General features: G+C 38.3%; 1 protein-coding gene across 5 annotated transcripts in view; it reads right to left on the bottom strand.

Moving 5' to 3' along the window:
• SPAG16 (sperm associated antigen 16) overlaps nucleotides 1-20392 on the bottom strand; it is a 1001052-nt gene that overhangs the window by 938314 nt on the left and 42346 nt on the right. For 4 of the 5 annotated variants that reach the window (XM_049888941.1, XM_049888944.1, XM_049888943.1 and 1 more), the window contains one exon: nucleotides 9946-10081. In XM_049888941.1, coding sequence (XP_049744898.1) covers nucleotides 9946-10081 — 136 coding nt within the window. The remainder of the gene's footprint in view (nucleotides 1-9945; nucleotides 10082-20392) is intronic. The other variant, XM_049888942.1, reaches the window with a different exon arrangement.

Raw genomic sequence — 20392 nt, 5'->3', positions numbered from 1 at the left:
CCAATAATATAAGGTACCAGCACGATACAAGGTCACAAAACAGAACGCCCTGATATCAACGCAACTCAAATAGGGAAAGCACAAAAACAAACAAATTAAGACTAATTCTAAAAAATAAATAAATAAACAAAATAATACACATAACAGGAAATCATGGAAATCAATAGATAAACGATCACAATAATCAAAAAGAGGGACTAAATATAGGAGGCATTGAACTGCCAGATGGAGAGTGATACAAGGCGATATAGAAGGATACAAGTTAGGTTTTTACTTAGAAAAATAGGGGTAAATAAAAAGGTAACCACAAAAAGGAATATCAATTCCATAACTCAAGAAAAAAGCCAAGAAAAACGTAACGACTCAACAAACACAAAGTTAAACATTATCAAAATGAGAATCTCACAAGCTACTAAGAAAAACGTCTCAGCACAAAAAAGCATGTGGAAAAATGAAATGGCCAAGAACACACATGAAAAGGCATCAAAATGACAGCACTAAAAACCTATTTATCTATAATTACGCTGAATGTAAATGGACTAAATGCACCAATAAAGAGACAGAGAGTCACAGACTGGATAAAGAAACACGATCCATCTATATGCTGCCTACAAGAGACACACCTTAGACTTAGAGACACAAACAAACTAAAACTCAAAGGATGGAAAAAAATATATCAAGCAAACAATAAGCAAAAAAGGAGTAGCAATATTAATTTCTGACAAAATAGACTTTAAACTTAAATCCTCCACAAAGGACAAAGAAGGACACTATATAATGATAAAAGGGACAATTGATCAGGAAGACATAACCATATTAAATATTTACGCACCCAATGACAGGGCTACAAGATACATAACTCAAATTTTAACAGAATTGAAAAGTGAGATAGACACCTCCACATTTATAGTAGGAGACTTCAACACACCACTTTCGGAGAAGGACAGGACATCCACTAAGAAGCTCAATAGAGACACGGAAGACCTACTTACAACAATCAACCAACTTGACCTCATTGACTTATACAGAACTCTCCACCCAACTGCTGCAAAATATACTTTTTTTTCTAGCGCACACGGAACATTCTCTAGAATAGACCACATATTAGGTCATAAAACAAACCTTTGCAGAATCCAAAACATCGAAATATTACAAAGCATCTACTCAGACCACAAGGCCATAAAAGTGGAAATCAATAACAGAAAAACTAGGGAAAAGAAATCAAATACTTGGAAAATGAACAATACCCTCCTGAAAAAAGACTGGGTTTTAGAAGACATCAAGGAGGGAATAAGGAAATTCTTAGAAAGCAACGAGAATGAAAATACTTCCTACCAAAACCTCTGGGACACAGCAAAAGCAGTGCTCAGAGGTCAATTTATATCGATAAATGCACACATACAAAAAGAAGAAAGAGCCAAAATCAGAGAACTGTCCCTACAACTTGAACAAATAGAAACTGAGCAACAAAAGAACCCATCAGGCACCAGAAGAAAACAAACAATAAAAATTAGAGCTGAACTAAATGAATTAGAGAACAGAAAAACAGTTGAAAGAATTAACAAAGCCAAAAGCTGGTTCTTTGAAAAAATTAACAAAATTGATAAACCTTTGGCTAGACTGACTAAAGAAATACAGGAAAGGAAACAAATAACCCGAATAAGAAACGAGAAGGACCACATCACAACAGAGCCAAATGAAATTAAAAGAATCATTTCAGATTACTACGAAAAATTGTACTCTAACAAATTTGAAAACCTAGAAGAAATGGATAAATTCTTGGAACAATACTACCTACCTAAACTAACACATTCAAAAGTAGAACAACTAAATAGACCCATAACAAAAAAAGAGATTGAAACGGTAATCAAAAAACTTCCAACAAAAAAAAGTCCTGGCCCAGACGGCTTCACTGCAGAGTTCTACCAAACCTTCAGAGAAGACTTAACACCATTACTATTGAAGGTATTTCAAAGCATAGAAAAAGACGGAATACTACCCAACTCATTCTATGAAGCTACCATCTCCCTGATACCAAAACCAGGTAAAGACATTACAAAAAAAGAAAATTTTAGACCTATATCCCTCATGAACATAGATGCAAAAATCCTCAACAAAATTCTAGCCAATAGAATCCAACAACACATCAAAAAAATAATTCACCATGATCAAGTGGGATTTATACCAGGTATGCAAGGCTGGTTTAATATCAGAAAAACCATTAATGTAATCCATCACATAAATAAAACAAAAGATAAAAACCACATGATCTTATCAATAGATGCAGAAAAGGCATTTGACAAAAGTTCAACACCCATTTATGATAAAAACTCTTACCAAAATAGGAATTGAAGGAAAATTCCTCAACATAATAAAGGGCATCTATGCAAAGCCAACAGCCAATATCACTCTAAATGGAGAGAACCTGAAAGCATTTCCCTTGAGAACGGGAACCAGACAAGGATGCCCTTTATCACCGCTCTTATTCAACATCGTACTTGAAGTCCTAGCCAGGGCAATTAGGCTAGACAAAGAAATAAAGGGTATCCAGATTGGTAAGGAGGAAGTAAAGCTATCACTATTTGCAGATGACATGATCGTATACATGGAAAACCCTAAGGAATCCTCCAGAAAACTACTGAAACTAATAGAAGAGTTTGGAAGAGTCTCAGGTTATAAAATAAACATACAAAAATCACTTGGATTCCTCTACATCAACAAAAAGAACACCAAAGAGGAAATAACCAAATCAATACCATTCACAGTAGCCCCCAAGAAGATAAAATACTTAGGAATAAATCTTACCAAGGATGTAAAAGACCTATACAAGGAAAACTATAAAACTCTGCTACAAGAAATTCAAAAGGACATACTTAAGTGGAAAAACATACCCTGCTCATCATGGATAGGAAGACTTAACATAGTAAAAATGTCTATTCTACCAAAAGCCATCTATACATATAACGCACTTCCGATCCGAATACCAATGTCATATTTTAAGGGGATAGAGAAACAAATCACTAATTTCATATGGAAGGGAAAGAAACCCCGGATAAGCAAAGCATTACTGAAAAAGACGAAGAAAGTGGGAGGCCTCACTCTACCTGATTTCAGAACCTATTATACAGCCACAGTACTCAAAACAGCCTGGTACTGGTACAACAATAGGCACATAGACCAATGGAACAGAATTGAGAACCCAGATATAAATCCATCCATGTATGAGCAGCTGATATTTGACAAAGGACCAGTGTCAGTTAAGTGGGGAAATGATAGTCTTTTTAACAAATGGTGCTGGCATAACTGGATATCCATTTGCAAAAAAATGAAACAGGACCCATACCTCACACCATGCACAAAAACTAACTCCAAGTGGATCAAAGACCTAAACATAAAGACTAAAACGATAAAGATCATGGAAGAAAAAATAGGATCAACCCTAGGAGCCCTAATACACGGCATAAACAGAATACAAAACATTACCAAAAATGATGAAGAGAAACCAGATAACTGGGAGCTCCTAAAAATCAAACACCTATGCTCTTCTAAAGACTTTACCAAAAGAGTAAAAAGACCACCTACAGACTGGGAAAGAATTTTCAGCTATGACATCTCAGACCAGCGCCTGATCTCTAAAATCTACATGATTCTGTCGAAACTCAACCACAAAAAGACAAACAACCCAATCAAGAAGTGGGCAAAGGACATGAACACACATTTCACTAAAGAAGATATTCAGGCAGCCAACAGATACATGAGAAAATGCTCCCGATCATTAGCCATTAGAGAAATGCAAATTAAAACTACGATGAGATTCCATCTCACACCAACTAGACTGGCATTAATCCAAAAAACACAAAATAATAAATGTTGGAGAGGCTGCGGAGAGATTGGAACTCTCATACACTGCTGGTGGGATTGTAAAATGGTACAACCACTTTGGAAATCCATCTGGAGTTATCTTAAACAGTTAGAAATAGAACTACCATACAACCCAGAAACCCCACTCCTCGGAATATACCCTAGAGATACAAGAGCCTTCACACAAACAGATATATGCACACCCATGTTTATTGCAGCTCTGTTTACAATAGCAAAAAGCTGGAAGCAACCAAGATGTCCGTCAACGGATGAATGGGTAAATAAATTGTGGTTTATTCACACAATGGAATACTACGCATCGATAAAGAACAGTGACGAATCTCTGAAACATTTCATAATATGGAGGAATCTGGAAGGCATTATGCTGAGCGAAATGAGTCAGGTGCAAAAGGACAAATATTGTATAAGACCAGTATTACAAGATCTTGAGAAATAGAAAAAACGGAGAAGAACACATACTTTTGTGGTTACAAAGCGGGGAGGGAGGGAGGGAGGGAGAGGGCTTTTCATTGATCAATCTGTAGATAAGAACTGCTTTGGGTGAAGGGAAAGACAACACTCAATACAAGGAAGGTCAGCCTAATTGGACTGGAATAAAAGCAAAGAGGTTTCCAGGATAAAATGAAAGCTTCAAAGGTCAGCGGAGCAGGGGCTGGGGTTTGGGGAACTTGGTTTGAGGGGACTTCTAAGTCAATGGGCAAAATAATTCTATTATGAAAGCATTCTGCATCCCACTTTGAATTGTGGCGCCTGGGGTCCTAAATGCCAACAAGCAGCCATCTAAGATACATCAATTGGTCTCAACCCACCTGGAGCAAAGGCAAAGGAAGAACACCAAGGTCACACGACAACTAAGAACCCAAGAGACAGAAAGGGCCACGTGAACCAGAGACCTACATTATCCTGAGACCAGAAGAACTAGTTGGTGCCCGGCCACAATCGATGTCTGCCCTGACAGGGAGCACAACAGACAACTCCTGAGGGAGCAGGAGACCAATGGGATACAGTCCCCAAATTCTCATGAAAAGACCATACCTAATGGTATGACTGCGACTAGAGGAATCCCAGAGACAATGCTCCCCAGAACTTCTGATGGCACAGGACAGGAACCATCCCCGAAGACAACTCATCAGGCATGAAAAGGACTGGTCAGTGGGGGGTGAGAGAGATGCTGATGAAGAGTGAGCTAATTAAATCAGGTGGACACTGGAGAGTGTGTTGGCAACTCTTGACTGGAGGGGGGGATGGGAAGATAGAGAGAGAGGGAAGCTGGCAAAATTGTCACAAAACGAGAGACTGAAAGGGCGGACTCAATAGGGGGAGAGCAAGTGGGAGAAGGGAGTGGGATGTATGTAAACCTACATGTGACAGACTGATTGGAATGGTAAATGTTCACTTGAAGCTTAATAAAAATTAATTAAAAAAAAAAAAAAAGATCTTTAGAATTCTCCCATTAGTAAAGTAACCACATAATTTCACAAGTAGGGGATTTTTTTATAGGATGAAAGTAGAAGCTATTAACCTGTGGCAACAGGTATAAATCAGGACTGTTTGGGACAAATGCAGATAAAGTGTGACCCATAATGTAGAAGAGGACAGGAATACATGCCATTCAATAGAACAAAGAAGTATGAAGGGTTCTGTGCCTGAGAGGGAGCAGGAGACACACAAGGTCAGATATAAGGATCCTGAATCATCTCCTAAGCTAAAAATCAAAGCGGGCTAGTTGGAACCAAAAGACACATAAAGCCTGATCATTTGAGAATACTCCAAGTATAGAGTAAACTTTCTCCTAGTGTCTGAGGGAACAGCCCCTTAAAGAGACCTTCATATTCTGCAATTTTTTTTTAAAAAAACATGGCACCTTCCAGATGGTGGTTGAAAATTGCCTGAAGGAAGTGTGCCTATGCAGATGGACCTTAAGTTATTTCCAGATTGTCCAGGGCTTGTATTTGTAGTATAGAGAAATCAAAAGTCTCTACAAGCCTCAGTGGGGTATATGGAAATGTTAACATTTGAAGTACTGGACCGTAAAGAGGACCATGGTCAGAACAACGGGGCCACAGATGTTAAGGACATCACAAACAGATGCAATGACAGGGGCCTGGGACTTAAAAAAAAAGGTATATTTGGTTTGTATACAAAAGAACCACCCAGAACCATGCACCTCAGCCCCAGGAATATGACCAAACCACTCACAATGCATTGGAAAGTGAAGACCAACAGGACAGCAAGTATACTACAGGCCATATGGACACATAAGTATCCCCTATATCAGGAACCATCTGGGGAAGAATAAGAGGAGGATCCAATTGAAGGAAGAAAATTAACACAATTAGAAAATTTTTTTAGCTAGTCAGTTAAATACAACATTCAACATTCCAACGACCAAAGATGCTGTTTTAACCCAGAAAGATATGGATAGTCTTTAACAGGCAAGTTATGTTTTCTTTTGCCTTCAGCAGGACAAGGATGAAATAAAATCAGTTGCAGATAATAAAATTTCAGCTTTTTGGACATCTGAATAATAGTATGTAAAATTTAACCCTGCCTCATAGAGAGAATACTTTCAGCCTTTTAACATGTTTTCATTTAGATACATATCAATCATAAGGCAAGCAACTCTATTCCTGTCTGAGAGGAAACAGCCAGATATATAAAATGGGCAGAATGTTTACACGGCTACTTTGTAGCACAGCTGGGACTCACACACCACTCCCAATTCTCAGTTCTTTCGATCAAAGCAATGACGACCGGAAGTTCGAAGATTGTATGTGGCCTAAATAATATGGCCTCTGATCTAACTTTGGGAATTCCGTTCATTTTTTAGATAGGAGAACTGAAAGGCTTTATAAGAAGTTAACTTAGCCCTAATGATTTAGCAGATCAGAGGCTAGAAAGAGCAGAAGTAGAAATAAATGATCTGGAGGCGAATACTGGCACTTGCCAGCATGGATGCCTGGAAGGCCCAGGGAGCCTTGAGGAGAGAAAGATGAGCCTGAGTGGTCCGTCAAGATGCCAAGTATGTACAGTCACTTGGGACTGTATCAGCAGGTGATTAACAAACTCCACCTGGAAGAATAATACGGAGATAAGCATGGACCAGGAGAACTTAAAGAAAGTTTAAGATGGGCAGGGTTATGTGTTTAAGACTATGCATTTATGTTCTATCAATACTGAATGTTTCTTCTACTTAGTGTTGTAAAAGCAGACCTAAATGTACGCTAGAAATGAATATTGGGTATCATAGATTATGGACAGTGTGTAACGCTGCCTTCAGCCAGTACTTGATTGGATATGCTAAACCGTGAACTAGGATTTGCCTGAAGGAAACACAGGCTGTTTGAATGCAGTAGCCCCTGTGTAGAGTGTGGGGGCTTAGGCCCAAAACCTGAACGCCACCCAGATATTGCATTTGAAAAGACATGCAAAACCACCCATAACTGCTGAGAGAATGAAAGATTTGCATTTGAAGGACGAACTTACAGAGTAAGTTGCTGTTTTGCTTTTTGAATTTCAGCAAGTAGTTTGTTGTCAGATACATTGAGGCAGGAAAAGTCTGTCCACCAGAAGGAGCCCCCTTCCAGGCCTGGAAGTTAAAGGGAGCTGGCAAGTAGACAGTTTGATCTGCTCACTTTTGGTGACCACCTGGGCCCACTCAATGAATAGAAGTGGGGGAAATACAGCAGTAAAGAGATGGGCTGAGGTTGGACATGTTCCATTGGCTCTCACCAACATACCCCACAGAGGCTAGGGATGAGAGAGGAAGGTATGGCTGGTCAGAAGTAAAAGGATTTGTTGGACTTCTGAAGTTTACAAGTGGAATCCACTGACCTAGCCCATGGGGGCTAGGAATGAGAGTGTGTGAAGGGGCTGTCTGAAGTGCCAAGAGGTGTGTGTGAACTCTTGAGCCTAAGGCTGCTACCCATTGTGACCTAGCTTGAATGGCTAGGGATGAGCTGACCAGAACCAAACTGAATGAAGAGAAAGATGTTTGACACTGAACTGGTATAAAAAGACTGCTGCAATTTGATGGCTTGCTCTGGAGTGGACTTTGCTTATGGATGCAGATGCTCAAAGTTTCAACTGGAACAGACGGTTCTTCAAGTCCAAAGAACATGCTTAGCATGTCTCCCCAGTACTGGTTTGATAGGGAAGGGCAATTTAAACCTTGACTGCCTAAAACGGGTGGAGATAAATGCATGAAGTGGCTGGCTTACAGGCTTTTTTGAGTGTGCTTACATTAAATGAGGGGACAAGGGCAAACCCCACTGAATAGGTTCTACTTTTCCTGATGAAAATAGGGAAGAGAGGGTGGGGGAAGATGCTGACAGGATTGTATGGTTCAGCTGTGAGTGCTGTTAACAGGGTTAATTGCGATTGTAAAAACTGTAATTGTAGAAGCTGTAAGTATAAAAGAGTGGAATGGGGGAGGCACCGCTGGACGTGAGTACACCAGCCAAACATAAAGTCCCTTAAAGGTTTTGATATGTTAATAATGTGTGAGTCTCAGAAAAAGCAAGGGAATAATCTTCTCTCAGTTAAATTTTATCAGAGGTCAGAAACAGTGAAGATGAGACGACTTTTGGAGAACCTGATCAGATCAGATGGAAACCTGGAGCAGACCTGAATGGCTGGTACCCGAATAACCTCACCCTGTGGACTGTTTGCCCTTTTGAAAGACTAATTGTTAAAGACTGTTTTGGACTGTAAAATGATTGGGAGGGGGAAGTTATCCTCCACATACGAAACACCCATGGCTAGAAAAGCCAGGGGGTGGCCTGTGTCGTGATTAATTACTTTTGTGTGTGGCCTTCCTAGCCATGGTCTTGTAACTCCCACCCAGGTGATTGTGTGATAAGGTAATTGTGGTCTACGAAGGGGATCTGTCAGTTCTGCCTTAAAAGAGAACCAATTCCAGAGCAGAGAGGAGGAGCCCGTCACCACCAAGGAAGGTGAGACTAACACGAGAGACCCAGCAGCAGGAGAAGGCATGGTGGGCTTCCTGGCCAGCAGAAAGAGAAGCTGAATGCCTTTCAGTAGAAACTGAGGGCTAGGGAGAGGCGTGCCTGCGAGCACAGTTGGGAAGAGGCTGTCCTGATGGAAGAACTGTATCCTGAGTGTTCGTGAGCCCGAATTGTAACCGTTACTTCCCTAATAAACCCCATAATTGTAAGTATAGTCTGTGAGTTCTGTGTGACCATTGCAATGAATTATCAAACCCAGTAGAGAGTGCAGTGGGAGGGAAGGTTGCTGTCAAAATTGGTAGAGATGGCACAAAGAGGCTGTCTGACCTTCACTTCATAGGAATCACCCTTGGGCTATTGATCTTAGTTCTCCTTCCCACCTGTGAGGTTGGAGGAAGTCAAACACCTCCCCCCCCATGCCATTTTTACACGTCTTACCAACAGAATTATTCAAGAAAGAGTATTGCCATCATGCAAGATTTTTAGCTAATTAAATTTGGCCAAAACCAACAATCTCCAGAAAAAAAAAAAAAAAATGTTAAGCATAGCTGTAGTTTTACACTTCCTAGTAAATTGTTTAGAGATTTTTAATGTATCCCATAATTTTTTTTCTTGAATTCTACGCCTGCTAAGCCTAGGCCTATGATACCTAAAGGGTGTCATCCACTAGCAAAAATGAGTAAGAATCAAATCGGTAACAAGACTTGTCAAATATTCATTTGAGGAGACTAAGAGTAAGTTTTTATTCATTATCTCATAGAAGATTCACAATGATCTTAAAAAGTAGGTCTTGTGGCTACATTTTACATACGAGAAACCTAATTGTTCAAGTAACTGACTAAAGTCAATGGTTATAGCTGTCAAAGCTGGTCTGAGTTCTTCCACTAACTACACTTTAATGATATCCTATAAATTCATATTTTAATTAATCTTTAATAATACTTCTTATAGGTTTAAAATGAATAAAATACTTTTCTGAACGTTTTCCAATGAATCCTTTTTGAAATACGAAAATTGATGGAAATTTTTAAAAATTTATATCATGCACAAAACCAATATTTCTATTTATGTTATTTTTAAAAATGGTTTGAGGTACCTTTGACTGTCTTTTTACCTGCCCAAGTGCTCTGTCTCTTTCCAAGGAGGTGAGCATTTTCTCTTTCAGTAAAGTGTGGTGCTTCTCATGTAACACCCTTATAGTTGGCTCATAAGATGCATAATGTAACTTCAATCTATGAAAAATAAAAGGGCAATTGCATCTCAAAGGGCAATTGAGTTAAATCAGTAACTTCCATCTAATATCTAAACCTTATTTTGTTTTCTTTTTTTTCTTTGCATTGGAATAAAAAATGAATAACCATATAAAGGTCAACACACCAGAGCCAAGAAACACAAAAAATGTTATTTGGCATGCAACTTCAATACAATCTGCTGCGGGGAGGGATTCACATTTGTCTTGAGTTAACTAGTTCTCCATTTCCTACTACCACATTTTGCTGTACTCAAGAATGTACTGCTATTCACTGAGATTAAAAAAACTGCAGTTCCTTAAATCAATTCTGAAAATTTTTCAAAAACACAAGGGCTACAAACTAGATGATTAAACAGAACAGTGTCATTCACATCAATATAAACTACAGGATGGTCTTCAAAACAAGTTTGATTAACCTCATATTCAGAAAATTTAAATATAAAATATTTTAGACATCTCACAGAAAAAAATAACTCAGCTTATGATAGAAACACATTTAAAATTTTGTTTTATTTGAAAATGCTTTCAATGCTTTTTTACTGAAGTATAAAGTCTTAAGTGCTACATTTCAGAGAGTTCTGAGAAATACACACATTCATGTAAAGCACATGTAATCAAAATATAGAATGTTTCCAACACCCCCAGAAGATTCTAGAACTTCATATACTTAGAATCATTGAATTATGTTCTCTTTTAAGCCTGGCTTCTTTTACCCAACATGTTTTCTAGATTCATAAATATTGTTGAATATATCGGTGTTTTATTCCTTTTCATTGTGAATATTGTTCCCTTGTATAAAGATCCTACACAGTATTTAACCAATATACTGTTGATGAACATCAGAGCTGTTTTCAGTTCGGCATTATAATGAATAAGGCTGGTATGAACAGTCTCGTATGAGTCATGGTTTGGTCATCTGTCTTCATTTCTCTTAGGTAGATATCTAGGAGTGGAATGGCTGGGTTGCAATTTATACTTTCATCAGCAATATATGAAAGTCCTGTTACTCTACCTTCTTGCCAATATTTGATGATGATCCATCTAGTTAGAGTTTATCAATTGTATTACCTTTTCAAATAACCAGCATTTGAATTTGATTTGTTACGTGTTTCCCACTTGCTATTTTATTGATTTTTGTTTTTTTCTTTCTTTCTTTGTATTTAATTAGCTCTTTTTTGAGTTTCTAAGGTGAGATAGTAGATGTTTTAAAACATTCTTCTTTCCTAATACAAGCATTCAAAGCTATAACTTTCACGTTAAGCATTATTTTGGCTGCATTCCACAAGTGTTGCTATGCTGCATTTTCAATCATTCAGTTAAAAATATTTTCTCATTTCTTTCTTTGATCTGTGGGTTATTTAGAAGTATGTTACTTAATTTTGACATATTTGGGGATTTTCCAGAGATCTGTTGTTATTTATTTCAAATTTAATACGGTTGTGGTCAGAGAACATGCTTTGTATGTCACCAGTTCTTTAAAATTTATAGAGACTTGTCTTATGGTCCAACATATAATCATTTTTGTGAAGGTTCCATATGCCCTTGAAAGGTCCAAAGAGAATTCAAGAAATGCCACTAGGCTTAATTGATTGATAATGTTGTACAAGTCTTCTAGAGACTTAGAAAATGTATGCCAATTTTTTTTTTCAAACAATTATTAAACGAGAGTGTTAAAAATCTACAACTGTGGGAATATCTATTTGATCCTTTCAGTTTTAACAGACTTTGCTTCATATTTGCAGCTCATGTGTATTTAATATGTCATCCTGATGAACTGACCCCTTTATCAATATGAAATGCTCCCTCTTTTGCTCTGGTAATATTGATCCTTAAGTCTAATTTACCTGACATTTTTTTTTTTTTTTAATATGGTTACCAGAGCTTTCTTACACTTAAGGTTGATGTAGCACATCTTGCACCATTTTTCACTTTTAGAAGGTCAGCAAAAAAGAGGAAGACCCTCAACAAGATGGATCAACACAGTGGCTACAATGGGCTCAAACATAGTAACAATCATGAGGATGGCACAGGATAGGGCAGTGTTTCCTTCAGTTGTACACAGGGTTGCTATAAGTCAGAACCAACTCAACGGTGCCTAACAACATGTTTCATATTTCATCATGTTTTATATTCACAGTGTGCCTTTTGTAAATAGCATATATTTGGTTCTTGCTTCTTAAACCAGTCTCATCTGTCTTTTAACTGTAGTGTTTAGCCCATTTGTATTTACTGAAATTATTGATACAGGAGCTCTGGTGGCCCAGTGGTTAGTGCTCAGCTGCTACCCAAAGGCTGGTGGATAGAACTCACCAGCCACTGCACTGAAGAAAAAGGTGGCACTCTGCTTCTGTAAACATTTACAGCCTTGGAAACTGCTTTAGGCTGGGTTCTCTAGAGGAGCAAAACCAGTAAAGCATACATATACAAATATATAAAAATATAGAGAGAGGTTTATTTTGAGAAAATGGCTCACACAGTTGTGGAAGCTATCAAGTCCCAAATCCATGTGTCAGGCATCAGGCTAGAGGCTTCTCCTGACTCATGCGGTTGCAGGGGCTGACAAACCTAAAATCTGCAGGTCAGGCAGAAGGCTGCTGGCTCACTGGGTTGTGGGAACTGGCAAATCCCCAAATCTGCAGGTTAGGGGCCAGACTGCTAGCCCACATCCCAAGAACCAGAGATCAGAGGATGACAAGTAAGATTCAGGATTGACTGGGTGCAAGCTTTGCTAGAACTTCTATACATACTGGATGCAGCCCACACCCCCAAGGAAACTACCCTAACATCACACCACAAAATGAAGGATAATTACATAATAATCAGAATCATGGCCTAGCCAAGTTGACACATAGTTCACCCCCTGACAGCTTGGTACCTGTATACATCTCCTTAGACCATACATAAACTCTAAAAAAAAAAAAAAAAGCAATTTTAAAGTCATACTTGTACCTAACATGATATAACTAATATGTGTACAATTGAAAACATACTGGCCCCATTTGTACCTTATAGTTTATAAGTAATGGGATAAAGGAGGGAAGAAAACAAAAACATTTGAAATATATTCAAACTGTTTCATTATTATGTCTGTTATAGTGATAAAGCCCTGGTGGCGCAGTGGTTAAGAGCTCAGGCTACTAACCAAAAGGTTGGCAGTTCGAATCTACCAACTACACCTTGGAAACCCTTTGGGACAGTTCTACTCTGTCCTATAGGGTCTCTGAGTAGGAATCTAGTCGATGGCAACGAATTTGATTTTTTTTTTTTTTTTTGGTTACGGTGATCTGTGATCTCTGATGTTGCTACTGTAATTGTTTTGGGGCACCACGAACCACGCCCGTATAAGAAGACCTTGGTAAGTGTTGTGTGTGTTCTTACTGCTCCAACAACTGGCTGTTTCCCATCTCTCTCCCTCTCCTCAGGCCTCCCTATCCCCTGAGACACAACAATACTGAAATGAAGCCAGTTAATAACCCTACAAGGGCCTCTAAGAGTTCAAGTAAAAGGAACAGTCACATGTCTCTTACTTTAAATCAAAAGCTTAAAATGATTAAGCTTTGTGAGGAAGGCATGTTGAAAGCTGAGATAGGCTGAAAGCTAGGTATCTTGTGCCAAACAGTTAGCTAAGTTGTGAATGCAAAGGAAAAGTTCTTGAAGGAAATTAAATGTGCTACTCCAGCACTGGGTTTTTTACTGGGTTTACTCCGGTGAACACACGGATAAGAAAGCGAAATGGCCTTATTGCTGATGTGGAGAAGGTTTTAGTGGTCTGGACAGAAAATCAAATCAGCCAGAGTATTCCCTTAAGCCAAAGTCTAATCCATAGCAAGGCCCTAACTCTCTTCAATTGTATGAAGCCTGAGAGGTGAGGGAACTGCAGAAGAAAAGTTTGAAGCTAGCAGAGGTTGGTTCATGAGGTTTAAGAAGCCATCTCTATCACAGAAAAGTGCAAGGTAAAGAAATGCTGATGTTGAAGCTGCTGCAAGTTATCCAGAAGGTCTAGCTAAGATAATTGATGAAGGTGGCTGTAGTAAATAACAGATTTTCAAGGTAGATGAAACAGCCTTATATTGGAAGATGATGCCATCGAGGACTTTCATAGCTAGAGAGAAGTCAATACTTGGCTTCAAAGTTTCAAAGGACAGGCTGACTGGCTTGTTAGGGGCCAATGCAGCTGGTGACTTTAAGTTGAAGCCAATGTTCATTTGCTATTCCAAAAATCATAGGGCCCTTCAGAATTACATTAAATCTACTTTTCCTGTGCTCTGTAAACGGAACAAAACCTGAATGACAGCACATCTGTATACCACATGGTTTTCTGAATATTTGAAGCCCACTGTTCAGCCCTACTGCTCAGAAAAAAAGATTCCTTTCAAAATATTACTGCTTATTGGCAATGTGCCTAGTCACCCAAGATTTTTGATGGGGATGTACAAGGAGATTAATGTTGTTTTCATGCCTGCCAACCCAACATCCCTTCTGTAGCCCATGGATCAAGGATTAATTTTGAGTTTCAAGTCTTATTATTTAAGAAATACATTTTGTAAGGCTATAGCTTCCATATATAATGATGCCTCTGATGGATCTGGGCAAAGTAAATTGAAAACCTCTGGAAAGGATTTACCATTCTAGATGCCGTTAAGAACATTCATGATACACGAGAGGGGGTCAAAATATCAACATTAACAGGAGTTTAGAAGAAGCTGATTCTAACCCTCATGGATGACTTTGAGGGGTTCAAAACTTCAGTGGAGGAAGTAACTGCAGATGTGGTGGAAATAACAAGAGAACTAGAATTAGAAGTGGAGCCTGAAGATGTGACTGAATTGCTGCAATCTGGTAAAATTTTAATGAATGAGGAGTTGCTTCTTATGGATGAGCACAGAAAGTGGTTTCTTGAGATGCAATCTACTGGTGAAAATGCTGTGAACACTGTTGCAATGACAACAAAGGATTTAGAATATTACATAAACATAGTTGATAATGCTGCAGCAAGTTCAAGAGGATTGACTCCAGTTTTGAAAAAAGTTCTGTGGGTAAAATGCTATCAAACAGCATTATGTGCTACAGAGAAATCTTTCGTAAGAGGAAAAGTGAATTGATTCAGCAAACTTCATTGTCATATTTTAAGGAATTGCCACAGCCACCCTAACCTTCAGCAACCACCACTCTGATCAGTCAGGAGCCATCAACGTCCAGACAAGACTCTCCACCAGCAGAAAGATTATAACTCACTGAAGGGTCAGATGATGATTAACACTTTTTAGCAATAGAGTATTTTTTAATTAAGGTATATGCGTTGTTTAATTGCCTTATATGCATGCAAAAGCTGGACAATGAATAAGGAAGAACAAAGAAGAATTGATGGCTTTGAATTATGGCATTGGCAAAGAATAGTGAATATACCATGGACTGCCAGAAGAACGATCAAGTCTGTCTTGGAAGTAGAGCCAGAGTGTTCCTTGGAAGAGAGGATGACAAGACTTTGTCTCACGTACTGTGGACATGTTATCAGGAAGGACCATTCCCTGAAGAGGGACATCATGCTTGGTAATGTACAGGGTCAGCAAAAAAGAGGAAGACCCACGATGTGACGGATTGACACAGTGGCTGCAACAACAGGCTCAAACGTAGCAATGACTATGAAGATGGCTTAGGACTGGCAGTGTTTCATTCTGTTGTGCATATAGGGTCACTATGAGTTGGAGCTGACTCAACAGCACCTGACAACAATAACATTGTTTTTATAGACATAACGCTACTGCACACTTAATAGACTACAAATATCACTGTTGTGGTGACTCTTATAAATGTGGAAAAAGTGATAGCCAACACTCGGCCATGGGTTAATGCCTCAGTGGCCCTGGCAGACCATAGAAAATGGACTCCACAACACCAGAGTAATTCTATTCTATAGCAATAGCCCCATCCACAAAAGGTCATGTGGCTGTTTACTTGGGTGACTGTACACTGGGGGAAGGAACTGCCATTGATATACAGATACCCAACACAACATCATGGCCCTTCTGTTAGAATATGGACCTACAGGGTCCAAGTAATAAATGGAGTTTTGGCTAAAGTCTGGCTCACAATGGGCTTACTGGGTCCATTGAACCACCAAGTGGTCAATTCCACAGTAAAAACCAAAAAAACCAAACCCACTGCCGTCGAGTCCATTCCGACTCATACCGACCCTATAGGACAGGGTAGAACAGCCCCGTAGAGTTTCCGAGGAGCGCCTGGCGGATTCAAACTGCTGACCTTTTGCTTAGCAACTGTAGCACTTAACCACTATTCCAGCAGGGTTTCCAATTCCACAGTACTGAAGTAAAAATTTGAATTGATATTCTTGGCAGTTGGAGTAATCTTCACCTTGGGTCCTTTGTGCTATAAGACCTATCAGAGTGGGCAAGACCAAGTAGAAACTTCTGAAACTTCCCCCACCTCCAGCCTCTTGAGATTCCAAAACCATGTATGATATGTTGCTTAATATTGTCGAACAGGTTCTGTTTGACTTTTTTTTCTCAGAGGCTCTTTCATCTCTTTTCAGTTTTTTTTTTCCCTTTCTTTTTATGATTCAGTTTGATTATTTTCTATTTTTCTCACTTCGTATTCACTAACCTTTTCTTCTGCAATGTCCAATCTTCTAATAATAAGACCATTTAGGAAATCTTCATTGAAAATATTGTTTTTCAGTTCTAGAAATTCCATTTGGATCTTTCTCTTTAAAGTTTTCATTTCACTTATGAAGTTTCCCACCTGCTCACTCATAATATTCATCATTTTCCTTAAATCCCTAAACATTTCTTAATAGTTATTTTAAAGTCTTCATATGCTAATTATATTATTTTTGCTATCTCTGGGACTGTTTTTTCATTTTTTATTTTCTGGTCACCAGATACTTTCTGCTTCTTTATATATATGTATATATATTTTTTTATTATTATATGTTGGACATACATACATTATTTGTCTGGATTTTGTTATCTTCCTTTAAAGAGTTTTGTTCTGGCTTTGTTACTAAAGGGTCAATTTAAGTCTCTCAAGGTTTGCTTTTATGTTTTTGTTTTTATGGCAAGTTTAAAGTAGTCCCTTCCCTAGGACTAGAATAATCCTCCTAAGGTGTAGCTTATTAAGGGTCTTAACTAGATTCTCAGAGTACTGAGAATATTGAGAGTAATGAGGTCCCTCCATTGTAGGTGATTAGAACTCCTACACCTCCCAGCACTATGCAACCTCCATTTTGCTCACATCTTCCCAGGAGCTGTTTTTTGCCAGTCCCCATATTCTTGCACCCTGTACTTCCACAACTTAGCATTTAACCAAAGACTAAGGGGAACCACTACAGAGATTTCCTGACTTCCTTTTCATATACCTTTCTCATTTCAGGTATCTTGTCCTGTAAATGCCATCCCATTGTGAAGTTCTTAACCCTGATATCTGGCCCATCTGCTGAGCATGACCACTTTATTCTTCTTCGGTTCTACCTTGCTGCACTGTGATCTCAAAAGTACCTCAAGGCAGGAAGCTGGGGTGATCATGCTGCTCACTCTGTGTGTGTCTTCCTTCTTTTAGGCATCACAGGCCTGAGCTGTCAATTTTCCAACATCTTAAAAAAATAATTGCTTCATATATTTTGCCCAGTTTTGTAGTTCTTTATGGTTGGAAAGCTAGTCCACACTTCTTACTTTCACTGCCCAAAGCAGAAGTCCCCCAAAATAATTTTAAATGATATCCTACTAAAGTATTAGAACAGTAGTCCTCATTTTGTGCAATAAATATTTTCATTAAAGTATTTATGAAAGCCATTTATTTGGAAATAGCATTTTCTATTAACATAATTTATGATTATACTTCACTGATAACAGCAATAAAACCTAGCAGTACCTTTACATTATACATTCATGTAATGTATGTTAATTCTACCATACTCAACAAAGTGATGTGGAGAGAGTAATAAAAATAAAAGTGTAAGTAGTATGTACAATACTATCCTTCCATTCCACTTAATGAGCTTAACCTAACCCACTGCCGTCCTTAGCATATATATATATTTCTTTCCATACACTACGCACTTCCATAAACATTATACGTTAATAGACATATATCCTGGTAAAGAGTTGTATACACAAAGCCATGCATACTATAATTTGTGGACAATTTAAGGAAAATTTCAACAATACAGGTTTTCCTTTATTTACTGACTTTGGCATCTGCTTTATGAGATACACTCAACAATTATCTGTTCAAAGAATAAGCAATACATAGGATATCACTGGAATACAGCAAAAAAACGACTCAGAGAAATGTTTAATCGTTTGAAAGGATATATCCTTTTAATAAGTTTCACAAGTACCACACAGTTCATCTGTTTGCAAGTTCTAATTTTTGGTATTGACAGTTCTGAAAATAAGTATACTCATAATACAAAATAAATGATACATGAGAAATATTGTAAAATTGATAAGTAAAATCAACGAATTATCAAACTGTCAGTTAAAGAAGTTACAGGAAAAAAAAATAAGGTCAACTTTTAACGGTTTCCATAAAAGGAAATATGGATACACAACGGAAATATCTAAGTACAATATCACACAGAGGAATCAAATCTTAACTTTGCCTGGCATCAGAAATACTCCTCCCACATGGTTGGGCGTGAAACCATGGTCATGAAACATTTTATGTACAAACTATCAAATGGGAGATTGATTTGCTCTGTAAACTTCCACATAAAGCACAATTGGGAAAAAAAAAAAACTCCTATTTCCCTGATTTATTACACAATGGCAGTTGTTAGACAAGATTTTCAATGGTGATTTGCTTACTCGATTTGCAGTGTTTGTGCTTGCGCATGTGCGTGTGTATGTGTGTGTGTGTGACTCTGATGGAATTGTTGAAATTTTCTTCTAGGTCCTTACAAAATGCATGTTAGTGATTCATCCAGATGGTTAAATGGAGACATTACTCTTAATGATAAATGTAGAAACAAAGGCTATCTGAATATATGCCAAGCAGGTTGGATTACAATGGTCGTGGGTTTCTTCGCCAGGGTCCCCAAGATAACAAAATATGGAGATAAAATGCATAATCTGAAAATGCTGGGTTTTTGCACTCTAAGAAACTTAACATATATAATTTTGAACAACTGTTGTTGTTAGGTATGGCTGAGTTGATTCAGTGTACAACAGAAAGGAAACACTCCCCGGTACTGCACAATCCTTATAATCATTGTTATGCTTGAGCCCACTGTTGCAGCCACTATGTCAATCCATTTCATTGAAGGTCTTCCTCTCTTTTGCTGATCCTCTACCAAGCATGATGTCCTTCTCCAGGGACTGGTCCCTCCTGATAACATGTCCCAGGTATGTGAGACAAAGTCTCACCATCCTTGCTTATGGCTGTACTTCTTCCAAGCCAGATTTGTTCATTCTTTTGGCAGTCCATGGTATATTCAACATTCTTCACCAACACAATAATTCAAAGGTATCTGTTCTTCGATCTTCCTTATTCACTGTCCAGCTTTCACATGCACAAGAGGCTACTGAAAATATCATGGCTTGGGTCAGATGCACCCTAGTCCTTAAAATGAAATCTTTACTTTTTAACACTTCAAAGAAGTCTTTTGCAGCAGATTTGCCCAATGCAATGCGTCTTTTGATTTCTTGACTGCTGCCTCCATGAGCATTGATTGTGGATCCAAGTAAAATGAAATCCTTGACGTCAGTCTTTTCTCTATCATGATTCAGTTGTGAGGACTTTTGTTTTCTTAATGTGTGAGGTCAGTAAGTGCTTCAAGTACTCTTCGATTTCAGCAAGCAAGGTTGTGTCATCTGCATATAGCAGGTTGTTAATGAGTCCTCCTCCAATCCTGATGCCCCATTCTTCTTATAGTCCAGCTTCTCAGATTATTTTCTCAGCATCCAGGCTAGAGCCTCAAAACATAGGCCAGAGACTCAACATAGGCTAGAGACTCAAAAAACAAGTGAAATGATATGGCAATGTACCAAAGAGTATACCATCAAGAAGCAACAGTAGGGAACTATGTTTCAGCTGCCAAAATCATAGGCAAAGATGCTCTCAAACGGCCATAAACACAAGTACTGAAGTACTGAAGTCTGTATGTATTAGGACAAGGAGTGGGAGCAGGGTAAAGTTTCTTCTTTTTTTTTTTTTGTCTGTAAATTTTTCTTTATATCATGCTTTCGTACAAAGTTAAAGCTATTAAGCTGTGGTCAGCAAACTTACCCTGTAATATAATTGACACTTAAAATCCTGCTACAAGGAAACGCAG

This window comes from Elephas maximus, chromosome 6 (genome assembly GCF_024166365.1).
Source record: "Elephas maximus indicus isolate mEleMax1 chromosome 6, mEleMax1 primary haplotype, whole genome shotgun sequence".
NCBI classification, from domain to species: Eukaryota; Metazoa; Chordata; class Mammalia; order Proboscidea; family Elephantidae; genus Elephas; species Elephas maximus.
Note: the sequence above shows the minus strand (reverse complement) of the source record. Positions and strands in the feature narration are given on the sequence as shown.